The sequence below is a fragment of the Nannobrachium achirus genome (genome assembly GCF_963921795.1).
Source record: "Nannobrachium achirus genome assembly, chromosome: 8".
NCBI classification, from domain to species: domain Eukaryota; kingdom Metazoa; phylum Chordata; class Actinopteri; order Myctophiformes; family Myctophidae; genus Nannobrachium; species Nannobrachium achirus.
Window position 1 is genome coordinate 46,359,692 of NC_137817.1, and position 22,081 is coordinate 46,381,772.

Consider the following 22,081-nt stretch of genomic DNA (forward strand, 5'->3'; position numbering starts at 1 on the left):
TGTCATGATCACTTTTAATTCCTTTAATTTGTCCTAAAAATAAACTTTATAGATTTCACATTCATCATCAATTCAAAACACACACAAATTGAAATATATTTGAAAATATATTTTTGGACACTGGAGGTACATTTGAACTATTTAAATATATTTTAGATATAATTTATGGCCACTTAATGATACAAGTTTTCTTGCATTAGGTTTTGGCCAATTTTGTATACTGAAACATATTTGGTTTTGTTTTTATGCAGTTGCGGGGGGGGGGGGGGGGGGAGATATGGATGAAAGAAATGTTTGAGTGGTCAAAATCTATCTAAAATATATTGTGAAAATATATTTCATGGTCAACAGTATATTTTCTCATATATTTTTGGTCAATTTTTGTATATTTATATTAAAACATGTTAAATATATTTATATGAAATGGTTTTTTTTTAGGTATAGAATCATACTGTTTGGATATGATGTATCTGCATTCTGCAGGATGTGATGTCATTGTGATTCTCAATATGTGGGTCGGGAGACTCGGGACCCCCAGGAGGGTCCCCAAATGCTTTTTTTTTTTTTTTTGGGGGGGGTCCTCCCCAGATGATTAATGAGTAACATTGTTTTCTCACGCAACAGTAAACAAACCAACATACAGTATATAAGTGTATACAGGGTATCTGCACATTTCTAAAGTGACAATTTAAGGACTTTTAGGAAATGTTTCAAACCTCTAAAATGAAGAGCGGGGGAAAAAAGCAGACCATTAGGCTATTGCGTGAAAAGTAACCAACAAACTATAATTAGATATTTAAAAAAATACCAAATTGGTAAATTACTAAAAAAAGAAGAAGCAAATATTATGGAAATAGCAGATCTACAAGCTCAGACAGGTTATGAGGTCAGCTATTTCGTAGTGTGACACCCACGTGCAGCCAAACAAAATGACTTGTCTTTTATTTCTGCTGGATCTCTTCTCCACTACCCAACATTTAGTCTTTTATTTCTGCTGGATCTCTTCTCCACTAGTACCCAACATTTTAGTCTAAAATTCATTTGATGACGAAATTGTCAGTATTTAGTTGTGGTTTTAGTCATCATAGTTTTTATTTCGTTTAAATCAGTGAAAAACAGGTAGTCGACCAACATTTAAATGAATAAAATGAATAAACTATTAATTAGACCATTATACTGCATCAAAAGTAACCAACAAACTATAATATATAAAAAATTGTCAAACAATGGCCAAATTGTCAAACATGACCAAAGAAAGTGGCAAACATTGTGAAAAAAGACGGTTTACTGAGCTTGTAGATCTTTCTGCCCGACAGTGACGTTCATTTGTAGACATCATTTCCTCATGCCGAAATTACACTGAGAAATTGGGTCATTTGTCCCCTCTAAGATGTCTAGTTAAAAAATTGGGTCGATTTTTGTTAGAAAGACAAAATGGGTGTAAAGATAGCCGCCACATGGACCCTTGGGACAACATTTCAGGTTGGGAACATCAAAATGTATTTAGACACCTTGAGGATGATATGACAAGAAATTTAGAAAAATACATCCGTGATCAATGGAGTGCTCAGGGACGCCAATCACGCCACCTTCCCACTAGACTAGTCTGTTAGCCTACAGAGTAGCCTACAAATTGGCACAGGCTGGGGTTGAGAGCTATAAACTTGCAGCTATATTTTCGTCCATGCCTTACTCCTTATCTCTAAACTTCTTTGCTTTATTTACCATTTTGAAAAAAACAATACTTCAAATAGATGAAGAAAATTCAGAAATATTTTCAAATTTGTATAAAATTGCAAAACAAGTTCAGGGATAAGGGGTAAGGCATGGACAAAAATAAAGCCCTTGGTGTCTATAGTTTGACAGAGAGTGGTGCTGAACGCTGAGCCATAGTAAGCTATAAATGTAAATACCATGTCTTCAAGAGAAAAGGAAATTAAGTCTATTGACAGTCATAATAAACACTATAATGGATAATAAAAATACATTTTCTTAATGAAGACCAAAGATCGTTGACCTCAGAACAGCCTGCTGATATGAGGTTATAGGTTGGCGTGCATGCAACACATTGAGGTTAAACACCCCAGGGGGAATACGTGTGTGTCTGTCTGACTGTTCTACACAAAAAAGTACCCCACTAAAAGGCTAAAACAAAAGGGAGCCAACGGTGACGGTGCTGTTGTGGCCCATTATGTGTTCCATTTCGTTTGTTGGGTGTGTATTGAAATGGCAGACCCCTGAACAGTGTTCAAGCCAAGTTTGGTGTGGATTGGAGCAAGGGGGTACCTGTGGCCCCTGGGGGTCACATGGGGCCCCTGGTGTGGCTTTTGTGGTGGCAGACCGCACCGTGGTATAAATAGCCACAGTATTGATACCTTGGGATTTCCAAGCTCACGGTATTTATTTATTTATTTATTATTGTAGGCCCCGCTCCGAAGGACACTATATAAATGTCATTAATCCATTGCGCAGGAAATAAAGAACGGATCACAATAATATAATATTCTCTATAATCAGTAGGTTAACATGTAGGTGATACTTATGTTTATCAAATGTGGTTTTATTGAAAGGCAATCAAAGGCTAGAGCTTTAAAAGTAAAGCCAACATCGGGTAATGTCCGAGTCTGAGCACCTCAGTGGAGCTGAACAGCGGCACATCTGAATTAAGTGATTGTGATTGTCATTACAATTTTACTGTAAAGCACACAAAAGTGTGACTGTTAATTCTTTGAGTCGATAAGTTATGTTTTCATCAGCAGTTGCCAGTTAAGCATATCAAAGATAAATAAACTGTTGGTCTGCGTTAGCTATAACCACACCAGATAGAGTTTAATTAGTTCAGAACACAAGTGATTGCTGTAATTTAAAGTTCTCTATAACCAGCAATGTGTGAATGATAAACATTATTTATTCCAAGGCAATCAATGTCAGAAAACTCTGACTGCCTCTTCCATGGGTAGAGAGCGCATAAGATTGCACTGTATGGGCATAAGGTATAGTGCAGTCGGCTCTTATAGGCATTCATTTCATATAGGCTTATAAAACATTTGTTCTTCCAAGAATGATACTTGTCTGTGTTTGTTTGTTCTTTGATGGGCCCTAGCCTAGCCCCAAAAGATGTAAGGACAAGGACAGAATTCATTTTCAACATCATTGTGATGTAACAGGTCAGCTATATTCGTCTGCTGAGCTGGGATGAGGTGATGTCAGAGCAGAAGAGTGACAGAAAAAGAGTGACCGGATCTGGAGACTTTCAGTCTCCAGATACGGTCGCAAGGAACAAAAAGCAAGAGAGCAAGCAAGAAGGAACACATTATTGATCGGATTCTGGTGCCATAATTGAGGAGTTTAGTTAGGAGCTGAGCTGTAACCATGGGCAACCATGGATGGAGGCGTAAAAGAGCCGGAGACTGCGTTAAAAACCAACGAGCCCCAAAATAGCAGATCTAAAAGCTCACCGGGCATCGCATCGGCGACTCCTGGTGAGCTTGTAGATCTGCTGTCATCAGGCTCTTCCGCAAGTACGTAACAGCGTGCGAGCTGATTGGTCGTTTAAATCGGGGAGCCGGCCAATCACAGCACGCCATGTCATATTGGGGGTGCATTAACGGTTTCAGGAAGGGAAAAAATGGCAGCGAGAAACGGAAAGAGTGGACTTCTCGAGAAAGTAAGAACAAAAACCCTCCGTTTCTGTTACAACAACACTGTTGTGACTGTCCGGTTTTATTATTTTAACAGTTTTTCCATCTGTGAGCGTCAGTTATTTGACGAGTGGCGTCAGAAGAACGACTCGATTGACACCCAGTAGCTTAAAGCTAAGCTGACGTTAGCCCTTTCATTGAGTTGCAACGTATTATAGGAAATAAGATGGATGCAGGTATTACGGTAAAACAAAAGAAGGAAAAGCCTCCGCATTGTTTTACATTTATATAAAAAAGTGTATTTTTTTGTATTTCTTTTTTGATAGTTACTACGCTATATTTACACTAGTAATACTCTTTGTGCAAAGTTTATTCCACTATAGCCCCATATAGAACCTCACCCGTCGCTGCGTCCTGTTGTGCTCCGAGATGAGGTCCTAGAAACATGGCCACCGGAATCTTGCGACAGCCTTCACATCACAGTTGGAAAACACACAAAACGAAATTTTGTCCAAAAAGTAACGACAGTTCCGAGCTCCCAGGTTGTGAAAACCTAACAGCGGTACATAAAACTTGAACCGCGGCATGAAACAACCCCTTAAAATCGCTAGTTTTGTCAGCCGGTAATGTTTACAAGCCTGGAAGTTGCAGCCGGAATAGCAGCATTAGCGCCCTCTCTGGTCGAACGTAGCCCCAACCGTCGCTGCATTCGAACAGACATTCGACCAGAGGGGCCGCTAATGCTGCCATTCCGGGTGCAACTTCCAGGCTTGTAAACATTACCGGCTGACAAAACTAGCGATTTTAAGGGGTTGTTTCATGCCGCGGTTCAAGTTTTATGTACCGCTGTTAGGTTTTCACAACCTGGGAGCTCGGAACTGTCGTTACTTTTTGGACAAAATTTCGTTTTGTGTGTTTTCCAACTGTGATGTGGAGGCTGTCGCAAGATTCCGGTGGCCATGTTTCTAGGACCTCATCTCGGAGCACAACAGAACGCAGCGACGGGTGAGGTTCTATATGGGGCTAATTCCACTACTGCATGTGACATATGGTGACCCATATGAAATTAGCATACCCTGTCTGTGGGTACCACAAAGCAGTATATAGTTACAGTATATAATTATGTTTTGTTAAGATTTCAGGTGATATCATGTCATGCTTTCATCTTGAAAAACATAACAGTGGTGGTGGGTTTGGATTGTCTGGTTAAATTAGATGGAGTAAATTCTTTTAGCTTTTAAAGTGGGGTAATTATTCCTTTTTGCAAAGTGTAGAGTTTTGCACAACCTGCTTCCCTTCCTATGTCAAAAAGAAAATGTTTATTTTTAATCCAATTACCTTTTTTTAATATATTTTAAGTAAGTTCAAAAGCTGGGAATGTTTTTAATTACCTAGCAGCAACCTTTGTTAATTTTCTGAGCAATTCTTCTTATTTTATATATATATATATATATATATATATATATATATATATATATTTTTTTTTTTTTTTTTGAAATGTGTTTTTAATAATTGCTATTTCTATCGGGTGCAAGAAGAGTGGGCAACACAAAATGATTGGACACACAGGTTTTGTATTAATTTGTAGCAACTGTATATATTGGACCTTAATTGTCGAATGTTTAAGCATGTTCTACTTCTAATCATGTCTACTTTACATTAAATAATGGGAAACATTTGGGGGGGGGGTTGTCAATTTCACACCGAGCTGAGGTGCCCACTCTTCCTTAGTGCCCACTCTTCCTGTTAACTTATTATCATGGTTGATGGTCATGGTGGACACATGTTTTATGTTTCCAGTGGAGAATAGACGAGAAGCCAGTGAAGATTGATAAATGGGACGGAGCCGCTGTCAAGAACTCACTCGACGATGCCGCTAAGAAGGTTCTGTTACTGAACACTTGAATACTGGGGTCTTCAACATAGTTGATAGATGAAGCAGGGACCCCCACTACATATTGTATACAATTGTGTTGCAGATTAAACTTTTTAATAGATTTCATAGATAGGTCCATAGACTTGTTTAACAGCAACTATTTGATTTGTATTAATGTGTATTTTTCAGACATTTAATCACTTAAATTCTCAATACTCTGTAAACTTGACCTTTCACTCTGTACATGGTCCACTCTTTTTCCCCTCTATACCTCTTTGCCGAAAATAGACAATCTGCTATTTTTGTCTAAAGTTCTCCTCAGAATAGGGACACTAGGGTTCAATTGGTTAATGTAGTAACTCTAAGGAGGAGGACCCCCAAGGGGTCCCCGGCCCACTGTTGAAGACTCCTGCTTTAATATAATATTCTATTTTGAAACTTTAATGTTTTTCTATTATTTTTTTATTGTTGTCAATTGTTCCTTCTTTACATTATTCTTTTCTTTCCACTTTCATGACTTCTCTCCTCTCCTGCAGGTCTTGTTGGAGAAGTATTGCTATTTGGAGAACTTCAACCTAGTAGACGGTCGTCTGTTGGTCTGCACAGTGTCGTGTGTGTTCGCCGTGGTAGCTCTGGTCTGGGACTTCCTGCATCCCTTCCCAGAGTCCAAACCTGTGCTGGCATGCTGCGTCATCTCATATCCTTGTAATAATAATAACTAGCCCTTACCCGTTCAAAGATATGAGCTCTGAAATGATGTGCAGTGTGTGGGTTATGGGATGTGCACTGTGCACTGTGCACACAGTATATGAGGGATGGAAAGTAACTTTAACTGGTGTTTGCATGATAATATGTAGGAGCATCAATGTAAGAAATACCCGTTTCGTTTAATGGCTACAGAGATACTGTGTCCCCACACCCCCCCGCCCGCCCGCCCGTCTGCACACACACCCGCCTGCACACACACACACACACACACACACAGAACTGGTTAAACATGTTGCCTCATGCTAGATGCAGAATAGATATGCCTCATGCTAGATGCAGAATAGATAGTAGATACACCATAAAAATGCTAATATACAGCAAACGATTTGTGAAAGTGACAAACGGGCTTCACAGTTATGTCAGGTGTGTTCATATGCTAATGGTGATGCGATTTCAGATCAATTGCTCCAGCCACTGAGGAGAAACGCTGTTACAGACAGATACACCATAAAAATCATAAAAATGCTAATATACAGTATACGATTTGTGAAAGTGACAAACGGGCTTCACAGTTATGTCAGGTGTGTTCATATGCTAATGGTGATGCGATTTCAGATCAATTGCTCCAGCCACTGAGGAGAAACGCTGTTACAGACACTCAGACAGACAGATTTTTGGAAAATTATATGTTTGATAATGGCTCAGCTTTATATAGCGCTTTAGCGAAAAGAAGTATAAAAATACAAATAATAGTGATAAATGATTAAAGGCTAAACATGGGTTGGCGGGACATCTTCTTCACACAGCTGGAAAAAGCTATCCTGAAGATGTGGCTTTTTGAGTTAAAAAATAGTATTTGTAAAAGCTTGCAGTGCGGCACGAAAGTGACCCGCTGTGAGCTTGTAGATCTGCTATTTTTGAGAACCAATTTTCTAAATCAGGGGTCTTCAACAGGGGTCCGAGTTACTACAGGGGGTCCTCCAAATCTTTGTATGATAGAAAAAATGTTTCCTCCTTTTTTATATAAACCACTTGAACCCTAGCGTCCATATTCAGAGAACATTAGCCAAAAATAGCAAATCTACAAGCTCACAACACCTTGCGCTGCAAGGCGTTGTGAGCTTGTAGATCGGCTATTTTTGGCAAAGAGGTTTGGTGTAGAGGGGAAAAAAGAGCACACTAAGTACAGATTGAAAGGTCATTAAGTATTATTAAGTATATTGACAGTTCAAGTGGTTAAATATCTGAAAACACAAATTGACATGAATCCAAAATGCACTGATGATTATGCTGTCAAAAGATTAAACTATATGGAATCTATTAACAGGTTGTGGGGGTCCCTGCTTCATCTCTCTCTCAACTAAGGGGTCCTTGGCCTGAAAACGTTGAAGACCCCTGTTCTAAATCCTAAGAGTTTTCTAAAAAAAGATATGTTCTAGCCTGTTATATATATAACTAAGATCTAAAATGACACGGATGCTTTTAAAATGTGTTCACACACACTCACAAATGGCGACCATTCTGTTTTGCACTGACCTCACTGTAGTTGATGTTAATAATGATAATGAATACCTACTCCTCCCGCGGGGGAAATTCAGATATCGCAGCCCAACTCAGCTGCTTTTTTTTATCAGCTTTGACCCAGCTGAACTTAACCCAGTGATGCCCACAAGGAGCGCAAGGGGGAAGGGGAGCAGTGGTAGCTGGAGTGGGGAATCGTACCTGCGACCTCTGGGGCCTCCGGAGTCCTAGGTGTGGACACTAACCACTCAGCCACCACTGCTCGTTGTTGATGTTCCTTAACCGCTCTGTGTACATATTTCATAATGATGGGCATCCTGACTCTGTACACATCATACAAAGAGAAGAGCATCTTCCTGGTGGCGGTGCAGAAAGACCCTGCAGGCATGGACCCTGACCATGTGTGGCAGCTCTCCTCCAGTCTCAAAAGGTTGGTTGGTTCCTTAGTTTATTTACCTTGGTCAAGATTTAACAAAACGGTTGGACATACAGAATACCGGCAACAAGATAACTATTGACCGAAAACTAAGGTATGAGCTGAAGGACGCTGACACTTGGCTTATTATACCCGTCCTATTAATATTTAAACCGAACGAAAAGAAACATTTGGCTCGCACAAATTTGTCCTAATATAAATAAAAATCATTCTATAATTTGCTGCTTAGCAGAAATTGAAATTGTCAAAATATGTTAAAATATATTTTCGTAAACGGAAATCCATAGTGACTTACAACAAGCAAGGTAATGCATCAAATGCACAGCAATAGTAATCTAAAAAGAACATGGGGAGACCAATTCAATAAAAAAGTTGTAAGAACCAGAAAAAACAGATACCAGATACAAGAATCCTATCTAAAAACATGTATGGTCATTTAGCGTAGGCAAGTGCTACGTTAAGTGCTGTGGGCTAAGGTGAGTCTACAGACCACAGCGGAAGGGAGTGAGTCTGCCGCTCTTAAGTGCAACAGGGAGGGGCACGGTGGCGCAGTTGTTAGTGCTGTCACCTCACAGCCAGAAGGTACTGGGTTCGATTCCCCCCGGGGGACGCTCTGGGGCGTGTTTCACCTCCACGTCATCAGCGCCCACACCCTAGGTGGGGTTGGCAAAAGGGCCTTTCTGTGTGGAGTTTGCTTGTTCTCCCCGTCTCTCCTAGGGTAGATACCCTCACAAAAACATTCAGTAGTCCTGGTTTCTATATCGCCTCCCCCTGGCTCCCCAGGCGTGGCAGAGAGAGAACAGAAACCAGGACTACAGCTTAGGCAATTGGCACTGGGTGAAAAAATTAGTTACAAAATCGTGGGATAAAAGAAAAGTATAGAAAAAAGAAAGTGCAACAGGGAGTTTATTCCACAGTTTGGGTGCCAGGAGGACAAAGAGTCTAGGATGAGTGGATTGTTGCATTGTAAGCATTGTGGACCAAACATAAACAAACGGTTTGCATGATATTGTCGGTAGGCCTGGGGCGGTATGGACATTTTGTTACCGCGATTACCGTCTTCCCATTTACCGCCGGTACTGCGGTAATTACCGCACCCCCGTATCTATTAATTAAGATTCGGCGATAAGCCAAAATATTGCAATCATCTTCCCAAAAGTCGCCTCTCCACTGTACAGCCTGACTGCCCGAGTTATATGTCTCCGTACAGCACAGCGGGTCTGGCTTTCAAAGGAGCAGATCTACAAGCTCACAACACATTGCATCCGCGACGCGTTCTGAGCTTTTAGATCTGCACTGTCGGGTTACCATAGTAACGTAGGCTAGCTACTTGGGCTTTTCAGACACAAACAGCTGTGTGAACAAACCAGAAGAGGAAGGGTAGTCAGATCGTGTACAGTGATTCTGTAAACTCACGTCACGTCTCAACTCTCAAATCGCAGTGATTGAGTGCTGCTATATACAGGTTTTAGTTACAAGACTTGACAGAAAAGGTTATAAAATCGCCGACGCGCGTACGGGGCACAACGTGCGACGCGATGGAAAAAGTAAAATAGTTTCATTTTCGGTTTTAGTCCACGCGGCCCGCGCTCCGCCGTATGAATAAAAAAAAGATATGCCACAACACAAGGTATGTATTAACATCCTTGTGTCGAGTGGATTACAGAGAAAGTTTATGCTGCTCCGTCATAGAGTTGTGCTCCGTAGTCCGTACTCTACTGCCCTGTGGCTGTGCACTGTGTAGGTCTGTGACGTATTGGCTTCCAACGTGTGGTACACGGCCCAGAGCAGAGCGGCATGGAGCGCATGCGGTCCTCACTTCTCCCCCGTTTTAAAACTCGCTTGTTTTCCAATAAAAAAAAATATACCTTTTTTTTTTGTCTTTTTACCGCGGTAAGCACAATGACACCGCGGTATACCGCGGTACGGCGGTACGGCGGTTACCGCCTCCAACCCTATTGTCGGGGAGGTGGCTCTGTATGGTTTATCATATTTGATAAAGCCTATTTCTAGCGAAAATGTAACTAATTCGGCAACAGTAACATTAGCGTTTTCTCACCATCAGTTGATTCTTCATATCCATATGAGTCAAACCGCTGAGATAATTTGTATATGACGCGATATGAAGAATTCTATGGGAATTCAGAATGGGGAGGGGGGGAGGGGGGGGACGTGAACCAGGTAGGATGGTTAAATGACGTCAGACTTCACTGCTCTATTGTAGTAGATGTGACACCATTGTAACATCCTGTTTTTTGTGTGTGTGTGCGTGTGTGTACCGTTTAGGTTTGACGACCAGTACACACTCCGGGTGTGCTTCACGGACGGTAAAACCAACTCGTACCGGGAGGACGACTTCACCAAGTCCGTGGCCTGGTTCTTCGACGACAGTGGCACACTGGTGATGGACCAGTTTGAGAAGTGCATCTCCAAACTCCACGACGACCTGGCTACAGAGAAGAAGACCAAATAATTAAATGACAATCCTAAATGTTTCATCAGGTTTTTTGATAGTATGTTTCCATGCCAACAAGAACAGACGGTCCTGAACAGGGCATGGACGTGGAGTTTAAAACTTGAACCAACTGTTCCTCAACGTTGGGTCGGGCAACCACCAGGGGTCCAAAATGGAGGCTAACGGGTCTGTAACTATGAGAGTTCACAAATGGAATTTGTACATTTGTTAAATCTGAGAGTACGCTGTACACGCGAAGAGTTACAGACCCATAATAGTGGCCGTTATCTGGTGGGCGAACCATCAGCTAAAATAACTAGTGAGATTGTAATAGTCGTCGACTATTTTGAAAAACATTTTAAAATGGTTGAAATAGCCGATCTACACTGCCATGTGAGCTTGTAGATTTAACTATTTTTCAATGTTTTTCAAAATAGTAAAAAATGTGTAAAACATTTAAGTATAAGGCAAAATAGAGCCCTTGGTGTAGTAGTGGATACAGGAGCGGACCTTTTTATAGAGCCCTGGGGGACACCCTGGTTAATCCCATGTTTAGACCCCATATCCATCCTTTGTTCTTTTCAGCTGGTCTTATATTTCCATTAAAAAACTGTTGGGACCTTACAAAACTATAGTTTGCATCTGTTATTAGAAAGGTCACCGTTCGTCATCTCTAGGGTTTAGTTTTCATATGAATAAATAATTCTTGCCATAAATGTTACAAAATGATACAACTGTGTACTTTCTGTACAAAAGTATGTTTTAAGTGGAGCGGGAGACGGTGTTTGTCTCAGTGTTAAAGAGGGTTTGTTTGTAATGACGCATAAAATCTGCACTCAGAACTCCTCTTGTGTCTATACTTATTAACCCACTCCCACTTTATTATTATACAAGTTCATACATTTGCTCACGTTTTGTACTTTTTCAGAAGACTGAGTTTAAATCATTTAAGTGATAGAGCTTTTTTCTTTTTTTCATAAATAAAATTGATATTGCAAACACATTTTGGATGAGAAAGATTAATTAAAATCACAATTTCTTGTGGTTTATCGTGAAGAGTGGAGAAGTTAAACCCTGAATGTTAAATTAATTGACCAAACAGTTACTATCGGCTGTTTTTTGTGTTTATTTTTTTTCTCATAATTCTCTGCTAACAGAAATTGAATCAGGTATGCCACCTGACTGCAGTTATGCAGAGTCTCCACGCCCTACGTAAATGCCTTACTGCTAAAAATGGATTGAATGTCAGTATTACACTCTAGATATAGCCTTATTCTTCATTAAAATGTTTTATATTTCAGAGTAGCACATTGTTCCCTTTGAGTTCCTTTTGGTTCGTTTTTTTAATAGAATAAATACTTATAAGAGAGAGGCAGACTATGATTAGATGTGCCCTATTTTCGTCCATACCTTATCCCTAAACTTCCTTGCCTTTTTTTACTATTTTGAAAAACATTTTTAAATAGTTCAAATTGCTGATCTACAAACATGTTTTTCAAAATAATAAAAAAGGCGAAGAAGTTTAGGGTTATGGCATGGACGAGAATATAGCTGCAGGTGTAAACAGATTTTTTTAATCTTAAAAAAATCTGACTCAATACTTAAAATGACAGTGCTTGTACTGGTCAGCTCCCAGTGAGTGGCTGACAGTAGAAGACTGACTTCAGTAGAATAATTGGGTACGTTTGTTATAGGCTACTACCAAAAAAGTCTAGTAGCCTAAGCTGAGATAGATATTAAGGTGGTGGGACCATAGGCTATACTATAACCATGAGTGAGACCAGGCTAAATAATTATATTGGGCTACATGATGTCAGTTCTTGTCTAAACTTGTGGTTCTAAATAAAATCATTCAAATTGTGTGTTTACTATCGAGTTTGATGTCACTGGGAGCATATTGTGAACAGACTAGAAGACTAATCTATAGAGTTGAAGTTTGATTTATAGCCTTATTTTTTTATGGTTAGTTTAATAGGCTATGATGGAAACAAAACAGACACACACAGTGTTGGTTAGCCAGGGGCGCCCTCTATTGGCCAATACTAGTAAGACTATAGGCTACACAGTCTTGACTATGTGCACATTTAGGTCATAATAATAATAACCCTAACTACTTAGGCCTAAACTAAACCATCACGTTCGACACATTACACACCCATATAATATAATAGCCTATTAAATAAATTAATCTAACCACAAATTTGGCCTAAGATAAAACTAACTCAAATGTTTGAAATGGCTATCTTAATGTATATTTGTCACGGACAACTTGCCCTGGCAATTCTTACTGCAAAATAATTATGAATGCATGATAAAATTATGTGATTCCATTGCAGACAGTAGAATCTGAGTCGTGGATTTATTTATGAACTAAAGTAAACGCACGGCCACGCACGCACCCAGACGGGTGCGCGCATCACCGCACGCACCGCATCGCGCGAATCAGGGAAGGAAGAGCAGAGCGGAGCGAGTAGACTATGTGCTACTGTGCGCGTGCTCTTTTATTATTATTATAAAGGGAACATCATCATCATCATCATCATTATCATTATTGATACAGAAACGTGCCAAAGTGACTCCGTCCAAAAAGGAGAGGTTGCGTGCAGGGATGTCTGCCCTCATGGCAGCCTGTTCTCTCAACAACGCCCAGGTCACCAACTCCATCATTATGGTGAGTCTGTCAATCTGTGGCATCTTTACATTACAACTTTAGCACTGTCTATAGGCTAGGCTACAATTAGCCTAATACAAAATCAGATGTAGGCTACAAGCTCACAGCACGTCATCTGCTATTTTTTTGCAATTTGTTTTGTGGGGAAGAAATTAGAAAGAATCTAGAAAGTGTTCGAGAAATGTTGAATATCGATGATTTTATTATTATTATTTTTTTCCTACAACCCTGCTCTGACTTCTCACACTATCCAAGCTATCAATTGGTCCCCCATACGGGCACTAAAAAGTTTAAGAAATGAGAACTAGGTTACTGGTTTATAAGGCATTAAATTCAAGTCTACTAGAATTATATTTTCTTTAATTCAGAATAGATTAGCTAATTGGCTTCAGCACAGGTTACAGGTAGCCTTGTTTTGTTCTCTTGGAACTAGAGCTATTTGTTCAGCAAGATGATGTTTTTCCTTCTTTTTTCTTTTTTACTCAGACTTAAAGTTATAATGTACGTTTTTATGTCTTCAAAAATATAGGCTACTACCATGCAGTCACATTAAAATGACTGTGCTTGTGGTTTAGGACAGAAAGGTGTCTGCGTGACTTCATAGATCTAGGCTACACAGTATGCAGTTTTATTTTAAATGTTGGTGGAAACACCTGACAGGTGTGCATGTACTACTAGCATCAGTGTTGTTTTTCTTCATGTTCTGCATGGGGTCAGAAGTTGAAGCTGGCTGTTTTTTTCATTCTGACCATAAGCTGTTGACCGACAGTTACCTCCCCACCGTCCCGGTATAGAAACGGATTACCGAGCAGCTTCTTACAGGCCAGTCTGCACTGGCACACAGTAGGCTAGTGCAGTGCTGCTGCACCCTTTGTCAGTCAGCACGCTCCACGTATGCCACAACAATAGCCTACAGCTCATATAGGCCAGTGGTTCTCAACCCCAGGGGGGTCCCCAGATGTTTAGCTTCATGTACAAATTGTTTTCTCACTCAACAGTAAACAGACCAACATACAGTCTGGTATCTGCACTTTATAAAGTGACAAATTAAGGAATTATTAAGACCTTTTTAGTACCCCTGCATGGTGAAATAAAGAAATAAAGAAATAAATGCCAAATTGTCGAATAATAGAGGGCTGTAATTGTGAAAATAGCAGATCTACTTAATCACGAGGGTGTTGTGAGCATGTAGATCTGCAATTTTCACAATGGAACAGATGAGTCAAACTGATATAGGCCTAATGGCAACTCCTACAATCCCAAGTGCTTGTCAGGGTGGGGGGTCCCCAGTTGAAATATGAGTATTTTTGGGGTCGCAGCCTGAAAAGGTAACTAAGAACCACTGTAAGGCCATAGCAGTGGTTCTCAACCTTTTCAGGCTGAGACCCCCCAATATGATTATTTGAACTGGGGACTCACTCAAATGGCCACTTCATCTGGGGACACCTCAAAAACCCATGTGGGGACCCCCCCTGGTGTTCATGTCAAGGACCCCCAAATTGATATGTATTTGTCCATGCACGGACCGTCACACCCCCATCTGAAAAGGCCATGTGCCAGGGACCCTCATCTAAATTATTAGGCTTAGCATAATAATTTAACATTTTTCAATCACTTTTAAGATTTTTAAAAAAATTGTTCAAAAATAGCTGATGTAGTCTACAAGCTCACAGCGTGTACATCTGCTACTTTTGATATATAACCAACATATAAAATATGGATAAAGTGACCCCCTGGTGTCATGTCATGTGAATTCCACGGACAAGGTTGATTGTAAATGTTTAGGTTTGAGTTGATGTGCCACTGCAACGATCTTTGCCAATAGGCTATAAAACTATATGGTACGTTATTGATATTAATTCTTGGTCATTATAAACCTATATGTTTTAATCAGAATCTACATGATTGTCACATCACTGGTTTACAGCTGTAAAGTAGTGGGTGAATTTTATTTTCTCCCATATGCTCCATCACTATTGTTGTTTTCCAAGAATGAGTGTGGGGGGGTCTTGACAAAGAATACATACACTCGTCCTAGACTCTTTGACCTCCTCTTTGAACTCCCTGTTGCACTTGCAGATGTGTAGGACAGCAGACTCACTCCCTATAGCTTCTGCCGTGGTCTGAAGGCTCACCTCTTCAGACTCCACCTTGGCCCATATAGCACTTACCGTAGCACTTGTCTATCCTCAATGACCATACATGTAATTTAGATATCTATTTCTATGCATTCGATGTATTCGTGTTGATGTACTGACATATTACCTTTTATTGATGTATTGTGTATGTACTGTATGTGTACCTTGAACACTGTTACCTTTCAGGATTCAAATTAAAAAACAGTGAAATTAGCAGATCTACAAGCTCAAAACACATCATAGTTTACAAAAAAAAGAAAGAAAAAAAAAAACATTTTGAATATCGTCGTTGTTGGGTGGAAACCTTGTATGTCCAAAACCGTTCGTTTAGTATTTAATATTTTAAAAATGATTTAAACTAGTGAAAATAGACGATGCACAGTCTTGTATGATGAAGCAGGGCTTTACTACACAAACGTACAAATCTGAAACTTGGAGATATAATACAAGATTTCTGCCCGACAACAACAATATGAAGTGTCTGATGGAATTTTGGATCATATTCCATATGGATAAACAGTTTCCCCAATCATAATAAAATACTCCACACACAAGAAATGATGAATGTCCACACCAGGGAATATGCGTTTTTTGTTGAAGTTTAGTCAGAGTTCAAATTACTGTACAGCAGTACAGTAGAGCAAAATCACCCATCTTTGCTTCTCTCTGAGTACAAAGCATAATGATTCACAGATATATGGAGTTTACAGAATACATTAGTCACATTCTGATTGGACAATTAAACATAACATGGATGGGATGTTGTTGTGACTGAGTCGTGGACTCAGAAGCCAAGGATGTACTGTAGAATGTTTTGGCTTTCCATTATCCCGTGTCCTGGACACTTTGACATTTCGCTGGTCAATCTTTCTGTCCCTGGAGTGGGGCAGATTCTCGTCTCGTGCATTAGTTATCAGATCAAAACATCATGGCATTGACTTTTAACACTGAGAATGATATCTATACCATGTTAAACAACAATAACATATTTTACTATCAATTCCCTCCTGAGATAGCATTTGAAGTGTTAAATGTCAAGGCAGCATAAACAACAAGGGAAGAAAACATGGGTTAAACTTTTTTTTAAGGTATTTGAAACAGAACATAATAATTGAACAATTTAAGTCAAAACATTTCGATAGCTTTAAGGTTTTTAAAGAGGAGAGTCAAAAGAACTGTATATTTCCAAAGTTATTTAAGTCTTTTAAAGGTACCGGTATTTAAATCAGAATACAACCAAAGGTGAAAATATTTTGATAATGAAAGATAAAGGACTGTATAATTTGGAATCATTGGGGGGAGTGCGTCAAAGGGCAGTCTGAGATTAAACCAAGGATATTTTCTCTTATAATTTGGGGCCTGTAACGTTTAGTTAACATGAGTTAGAATATTTTTATGAGAGAGAGGAGAAAATCACACGTTCCTTAAAATATATTGATAGGAAAAGGAAACCTTTGATCCATCAATAACAAACATTGTCCTGTCGCACCATGACAAACTTTATCACTAAATTTAGAATCTTTCCAAAGTTTCTTCACAGCCTCACCTGGGTTGATGGTGGGGTTCACTACAGAGAGTGCATTTAATGAAAGAGAATATATATATATATATATATATTTTTTTTTTTGACGTTTTTAATTTGTTTGGTGAAGTCGCTTCACCTGAGATTGACGAATGTAGAATTTTGAAAATTTGATTAGTGTGGTGGAGCGTCATGGTCCATTCCTTGCTTGACCTATGACCTTCGCGATATGTCCCAGCCAGGGTGGACCTTTTTTGACTCCACAACAGTAAGGTATAGGACCTCTGTCCTCATCATTTCAGTAAGGTTTTATACACTTAATATGACAGTATTTAACATTTCCAGGACGAGGCTATGAGATCTTATCAAAAGAAGAGAGTTGCATTTTGGGACAAGACAACTGTAAATATTAACAAAAATTATATAGGAACTCAGGTGACTTGAATCCTCGTACTCACGAAAAATGATCCTTCCTCACAGATCATGGGAAGAGATATGGACCGTCTATCAAATAGATAAGTCTGAAAAATAGAATAAACATCAGAATTACATGGAAGTTAAGACCATTGTGTGTATTTAGGTATAGACATGTTTGATTTGTTTTAGATATACATCACCAAGGGACACCATTTGTGTCAAATTGTATTAAGTTTGTTCTGTTAGGGGTAAACAGATTTAAACATGGTTAAGCAAAGTGAAATATATATATATTCTGAAATAAAATGAGATGAAAACAAAATGAAATATGTAAATATGAAATCAGAAAATGAAATATGAATTCAGAAAATAAAATATGAATTCAGAAAATGAAATATGAATTCAGAAAATGAAATTCTCCAAACACATTCCCTCCCGTTTGCCACAGCCAAAAATATTGGGTGTGACAAAAATTGTTTTGTTTGGAGGATAATTTGTTAAAATATGGTTAAATGAGAAACAGATGGTACCGAGGTACAGTAGGGTACCGAGGTACAGTAAAGGACAATGACTCTGCTCACTGTCAGAGTTAGAGTGAGCTTCCAGGCCTGTGAGGGGGGAAGTGTATCATAACAAGATAAGGTTTTCCCAAAACAATAGTTAGCGAGGCCTGCTGAAAGGCTCTCTACTGAAAGTGTCCCAGAGAGAGAGACTTTAAAGAAGTAAAATAATAATAATAAAAATACATAACATAATCATAATGTCATTTTTTTTTTCCATAATGTGTAATCCCGTATAAGCCCAGTAGGGTTGTAATAATTGTGGAATTTGACTGAAAAGGTTTGAATGAGCCCAGCCATATAAATTGTTTTTGGAACGGTTTCAGCCTGCTGAGGGAGTAATCAAAGTACTTTTACTCAAGTAAAGAGGATAAGGGATTACCCAGAATAAACCAAGAAGGATAAATTAAAGGTTGAGTAAAACCAGGGCAAGGTTGAAAATAGAGATAACAATAATATTGATAATAATGATTATGGACATGATTACTGATAAGCCTCTCTTCCCTTTTAACACATACTGCAGTTATGTGTCAAAAATGGATTTTGGCAAATATTGGTGAAAGTAACGTTTTTGGTACATGTCCCTAAGATGTGGTTTGAAAGAACAAGGTTCAGTTGTTACACAGGAAATAGTGTTTTTCACGACAAAACAGGAGGACAGGAGAAAACTGGTTAAAATAAAATTGAAATAAAACAGTCAGTCAGTCAAGTTGAGTGTCAGTCAAGTTGGTTAGCGAGTTAGTGGAGTTCCTTCCACGATACCTGTCTATCCAGGTCGAGTCCGTCCTGTCCCCTAAAATGAAATAAATAAAGTAAAAATAATCCCTACCACATTGGTGAAAAAGAATTAATACATTAGGGAGAGAAAAAAATTATTAAGACGTTAGGGGCATCATATATAAACATTCAAATAAACCCAAGCGTTGGTTGTTATCAGTACGAGTGTAGTCATACCAAGAGTGAATGAGATCCCTTTTTAGAGAGAGAGAGAGAGACAGTCATATGTGTAAATAATTCCTAGTTTTGCAAACCAGGCAAGTGAGTTAGAACACAAACAGAGGGAGAAAAACCCAAGACAGATTCAAATAAGACAGATTCAAATATAACCCCAGCACATTGTTATCAAGCCCTGTATTAGAATGTAAACAGTAGATTATACAGAACAAGAGCGAATGAAACCCATTTTTGAGAGAGAAAGAGAGAGCAAGGTCACACAGAAACTGAAACGGCTCGTGGCCTCTCAAGGTAAAAATAAGAAAAAATGAAAATAAAAAAAAAACAATTCCAGCCCCTCATAGTTTTTTTTTTTCAAAATAAAACAATAATAAACCATAAAGTCATAAACCAAAATGTAAGTATCGGTCAAGCGAGCGCGGGCAAGCAGCAAGCCAGCAGCATAAGCGAGATAAGCACAGAACACATGAATTCCGTAGCACTGCTCATTTCACCTTGGCCTGATTTGTTTTTCTCTTCTTTCATAATAGACAGACCAAAAATGTAACCAGGGGAGGAAAATGGGGTTAGAGAGGATTAGACAGACAATATATCAAAAACATTTAACACTAATAAAAGGGTTTGTCGGTCAGAACTTGATTTTTTTTTCAGAAGTCGTACTTAGTCAAAAGTAAACAAAATATATAGTACCATTATCTCGGGGCGTCCCAAGGGTCAAGAGTGTTTGTTCTTTTCGGGACATTGTAATCCATGAAAGTCACGTAGCAGATCTACAAGCTCACAACGCGTCCCATCGCGTTGTGAGTGAAAGGCCAGCCAGGTTCGGCTGGGGGGGGCCTTGTCAAGCCCGTCAGCATCTGAAAACACTGTTTGCGTTCTCGGTTCCTTCCTAATGAGGTTTGAGTGGTATCCAGCAACACATCCAGTGGCAATAATGTCTCCGCAGCTTCGCCCATATCCATTGAAATGTTCCAGGAAAGGTTTTAGGTATTGCTGGTAAATGGGAGTTCCCGATGATCTTCCAGAGTGATGTGAGGTCCGGGTTAAAAAAAAAGGTTCTAGGTTTAGATTGTAACATCTCATCCGTGTGTGTCCAGGATTTACACGATAAAAACACTGCTTCTCGGAGCAGGGGCTTCTTTAGCTTGAATGGTCATGTTTCTTTAAAAATGTTCTTGGGAGCACTGAGATAAAAAGCTCCTGTATTCAACATCTCAGAGTGGCCTGAGACGGAAATTAAAAATAAAATAAGATAAGACGAAAACGAAGACATGTAAGCTTAAAGCATGAAGATTTCCGTCAGAACGTTCGGTTCTAGAGCATAAAGTGAAATCTCCTAATTAAAATAACCACGCTATTTCTTATGTGATTAAGTGGCTCTAATCAGCCGTATTGGGTTATCGTACTGGCCGAAGAGACATTCCTTCAGAACAAAATATGTTCTGGCCCCAAATAAAAAGATTTCTTCTCAGAACTTCTTGAAACAGCCGTTCTAGAGCATAAAATGAAATCTATATTGAAGTCTCGTACTGATACAAACCCAACCTTAGACAAGCAATCTCCGTGGCCAAACGGCTGCTATGTCCTCAAAACATGTAACAAAAAGCGACAAAAACAATAGACTACAAAACATTAAACATTAAACAATAAAAACGCAGCTGTGTTAAGAGCTAGCTAGCCTCTTAAGACAGCAGGTATAAACGTATGACCTGGGTTCTGTTGAATTTGGACCAGGGGATGAAGCATGTTGCCCTCTCAAAATCTCTGTGCGGAGAGATGAGGGGGGAGAGACCGTCCGTGAAAGGCTCCTGGTGTGGAACTGTGCCAGAGAGCCAAACCTGGCCGCCTCCATTTCGGCTTTCTTCAGACGATATGTTGATGTGGGAGAGAGTCATCATATCTGAATTCCTTTCTCCATATGGGCCAAAATGGTGCAATTGTGGGGCACCTAGAAACAACTGTTTCATTTCCTCATCGTCTATCTTAGCCGTTACGGCTGTTATCAGTTCATTCTCCAAGCTTTGGAGAGAGGCTTCAAGCTCAAAAATGGTGCAATTGTTCCGTTTGTAAAAAGGTTGTTTAGATTTCGGCAGGTGTTTTCTGCCTCCCTGTGCTCGGGGCGTCCCAAGGTAATTTCTCCTCGCGCAGGAGGAAAAAAACGTGTGGGAGATAGTCCTTTCCGTGGGAGTCAGGGGAAACGTCTGATAATATCCCCGGCTGGTTGTTAACTGGTTCTAGCAGCGGAAGAGACCAATATCTCCTCGGAGCTAATCCGGCAATCGAATGGACCATTGATGGAATTTTGGATCATATTCCATATGGATAAACAGTTTCCCCAATCATAATAAAATACTCCACACACAAGAAATGATGAATGTCCACACCAGGGAATATGCGTTTTTTGTTGAAGTTTAGTCAGAGTTCAAATTACTGTACAGCAGTACAGTAGAGCAAAATCACCCATCTTTGCTTCTCTCTGAGTACAAAGCATAATGATTCACAGATATATGGAGTTTACAGAATACATTAGTCACATTCTGATTGGACAATTAAACATAACATGGATGGGATGTTGTTGTGACTGAGTCGTGGACTCAGAAGCCAAGGATGTACTGTAGAATGTTTTGGCTTTCCATTATCCCGTGTCCTGGACACTTTGACATTTCGCTGGTCAATCTTTCTGTCCCTGGAGTGGGGCAGATTCTCGTCTCGTGCATTAGTTATCAGATCAAAACATCATGGCATTGACTTTTAACACTGAGAATGATATCTATACCATGTTAAACAACAATAACATATTTTACTATCAGTGTCCAATCAGATGAATTAGTCCATGGGCCATACGAGTTGTCGGTATCAAAAAGGTGGCAAAGGTTACCATGCATTTTTGAAAAGCTCTATATCTGTAGATTATATTTTGGTATGATAACCCTTTCTTAGACACAGCTAAATTGGTGTTATCAGCCGCTAGAGTTGGTGTCCCATTAACTTTACATTACAGGGAAAAAAAGCTAAAAATTAATCTGCTTTAAGTAGCATAAGAGGGGTCAAACTAGGGGGTTTTCATGATGCTGAATCCATTGCAAGCCTCTGTTTTGCACGAAAAACATTCCTGGGGCTAAAACTGCCCCCACAAAAGTGTGAAAAGTGATGACTCATCACTTTTCATCACTAAACCATAG

At 39.5% G+C, this 22,081-nt stretch overlaps 2 protein-coding genes across 2 annotated transcripts in view; both read left to right on the top strand.

Annotated features, from left to right (window-relative positions):
• The first annotated feature begins 3,612 nt into the window (after window positions 1-3,612).
• On the top strand, window positions 3,613-11,479 carry spcs2 (signal peptidase complex subunit 2). Its single transcript, XM_080730914.1, has 5 exons — window positions 3,613-3,667; window positions 5,442-5,525; window positions 6,054-6,213; window positions 8,041-8,176; window positions 10,469-11,479. Exons 1-5 carry the CDS (start codon window positions 3,629-3,631, stop codon window positions 10,653-10,655), a joined length of 606 nt encoding a protein of 201 aa, XP_080587040.1. The 5' UTR covers window positions 3,613-3,628; the 3' UTR covers window positions 10,656-11,479.
• Window positions 11,480-13,245: 1,766 nt separating this feature from the next.
• abcg1 (ATP-binding cassette, sub-family G (WHITE), member 1) overlaps window positions 13,246-22,081 on the top strand; it is a gene marked incomplete at both ends in the record, with an annotated part of 37,686 nt that continues 28,850 nt past the window's right edge. Inside the window, one exon of the mRNA XM_080730895.1 lies at window positions 13,246-13,308. Within this exon, the coding sequence (XP_080587021.1) occupies window positions 13,246-13,308 (63 nt within the window). The remainder of the gene's footprint in view (window positions 13,309-22,081) is intronic.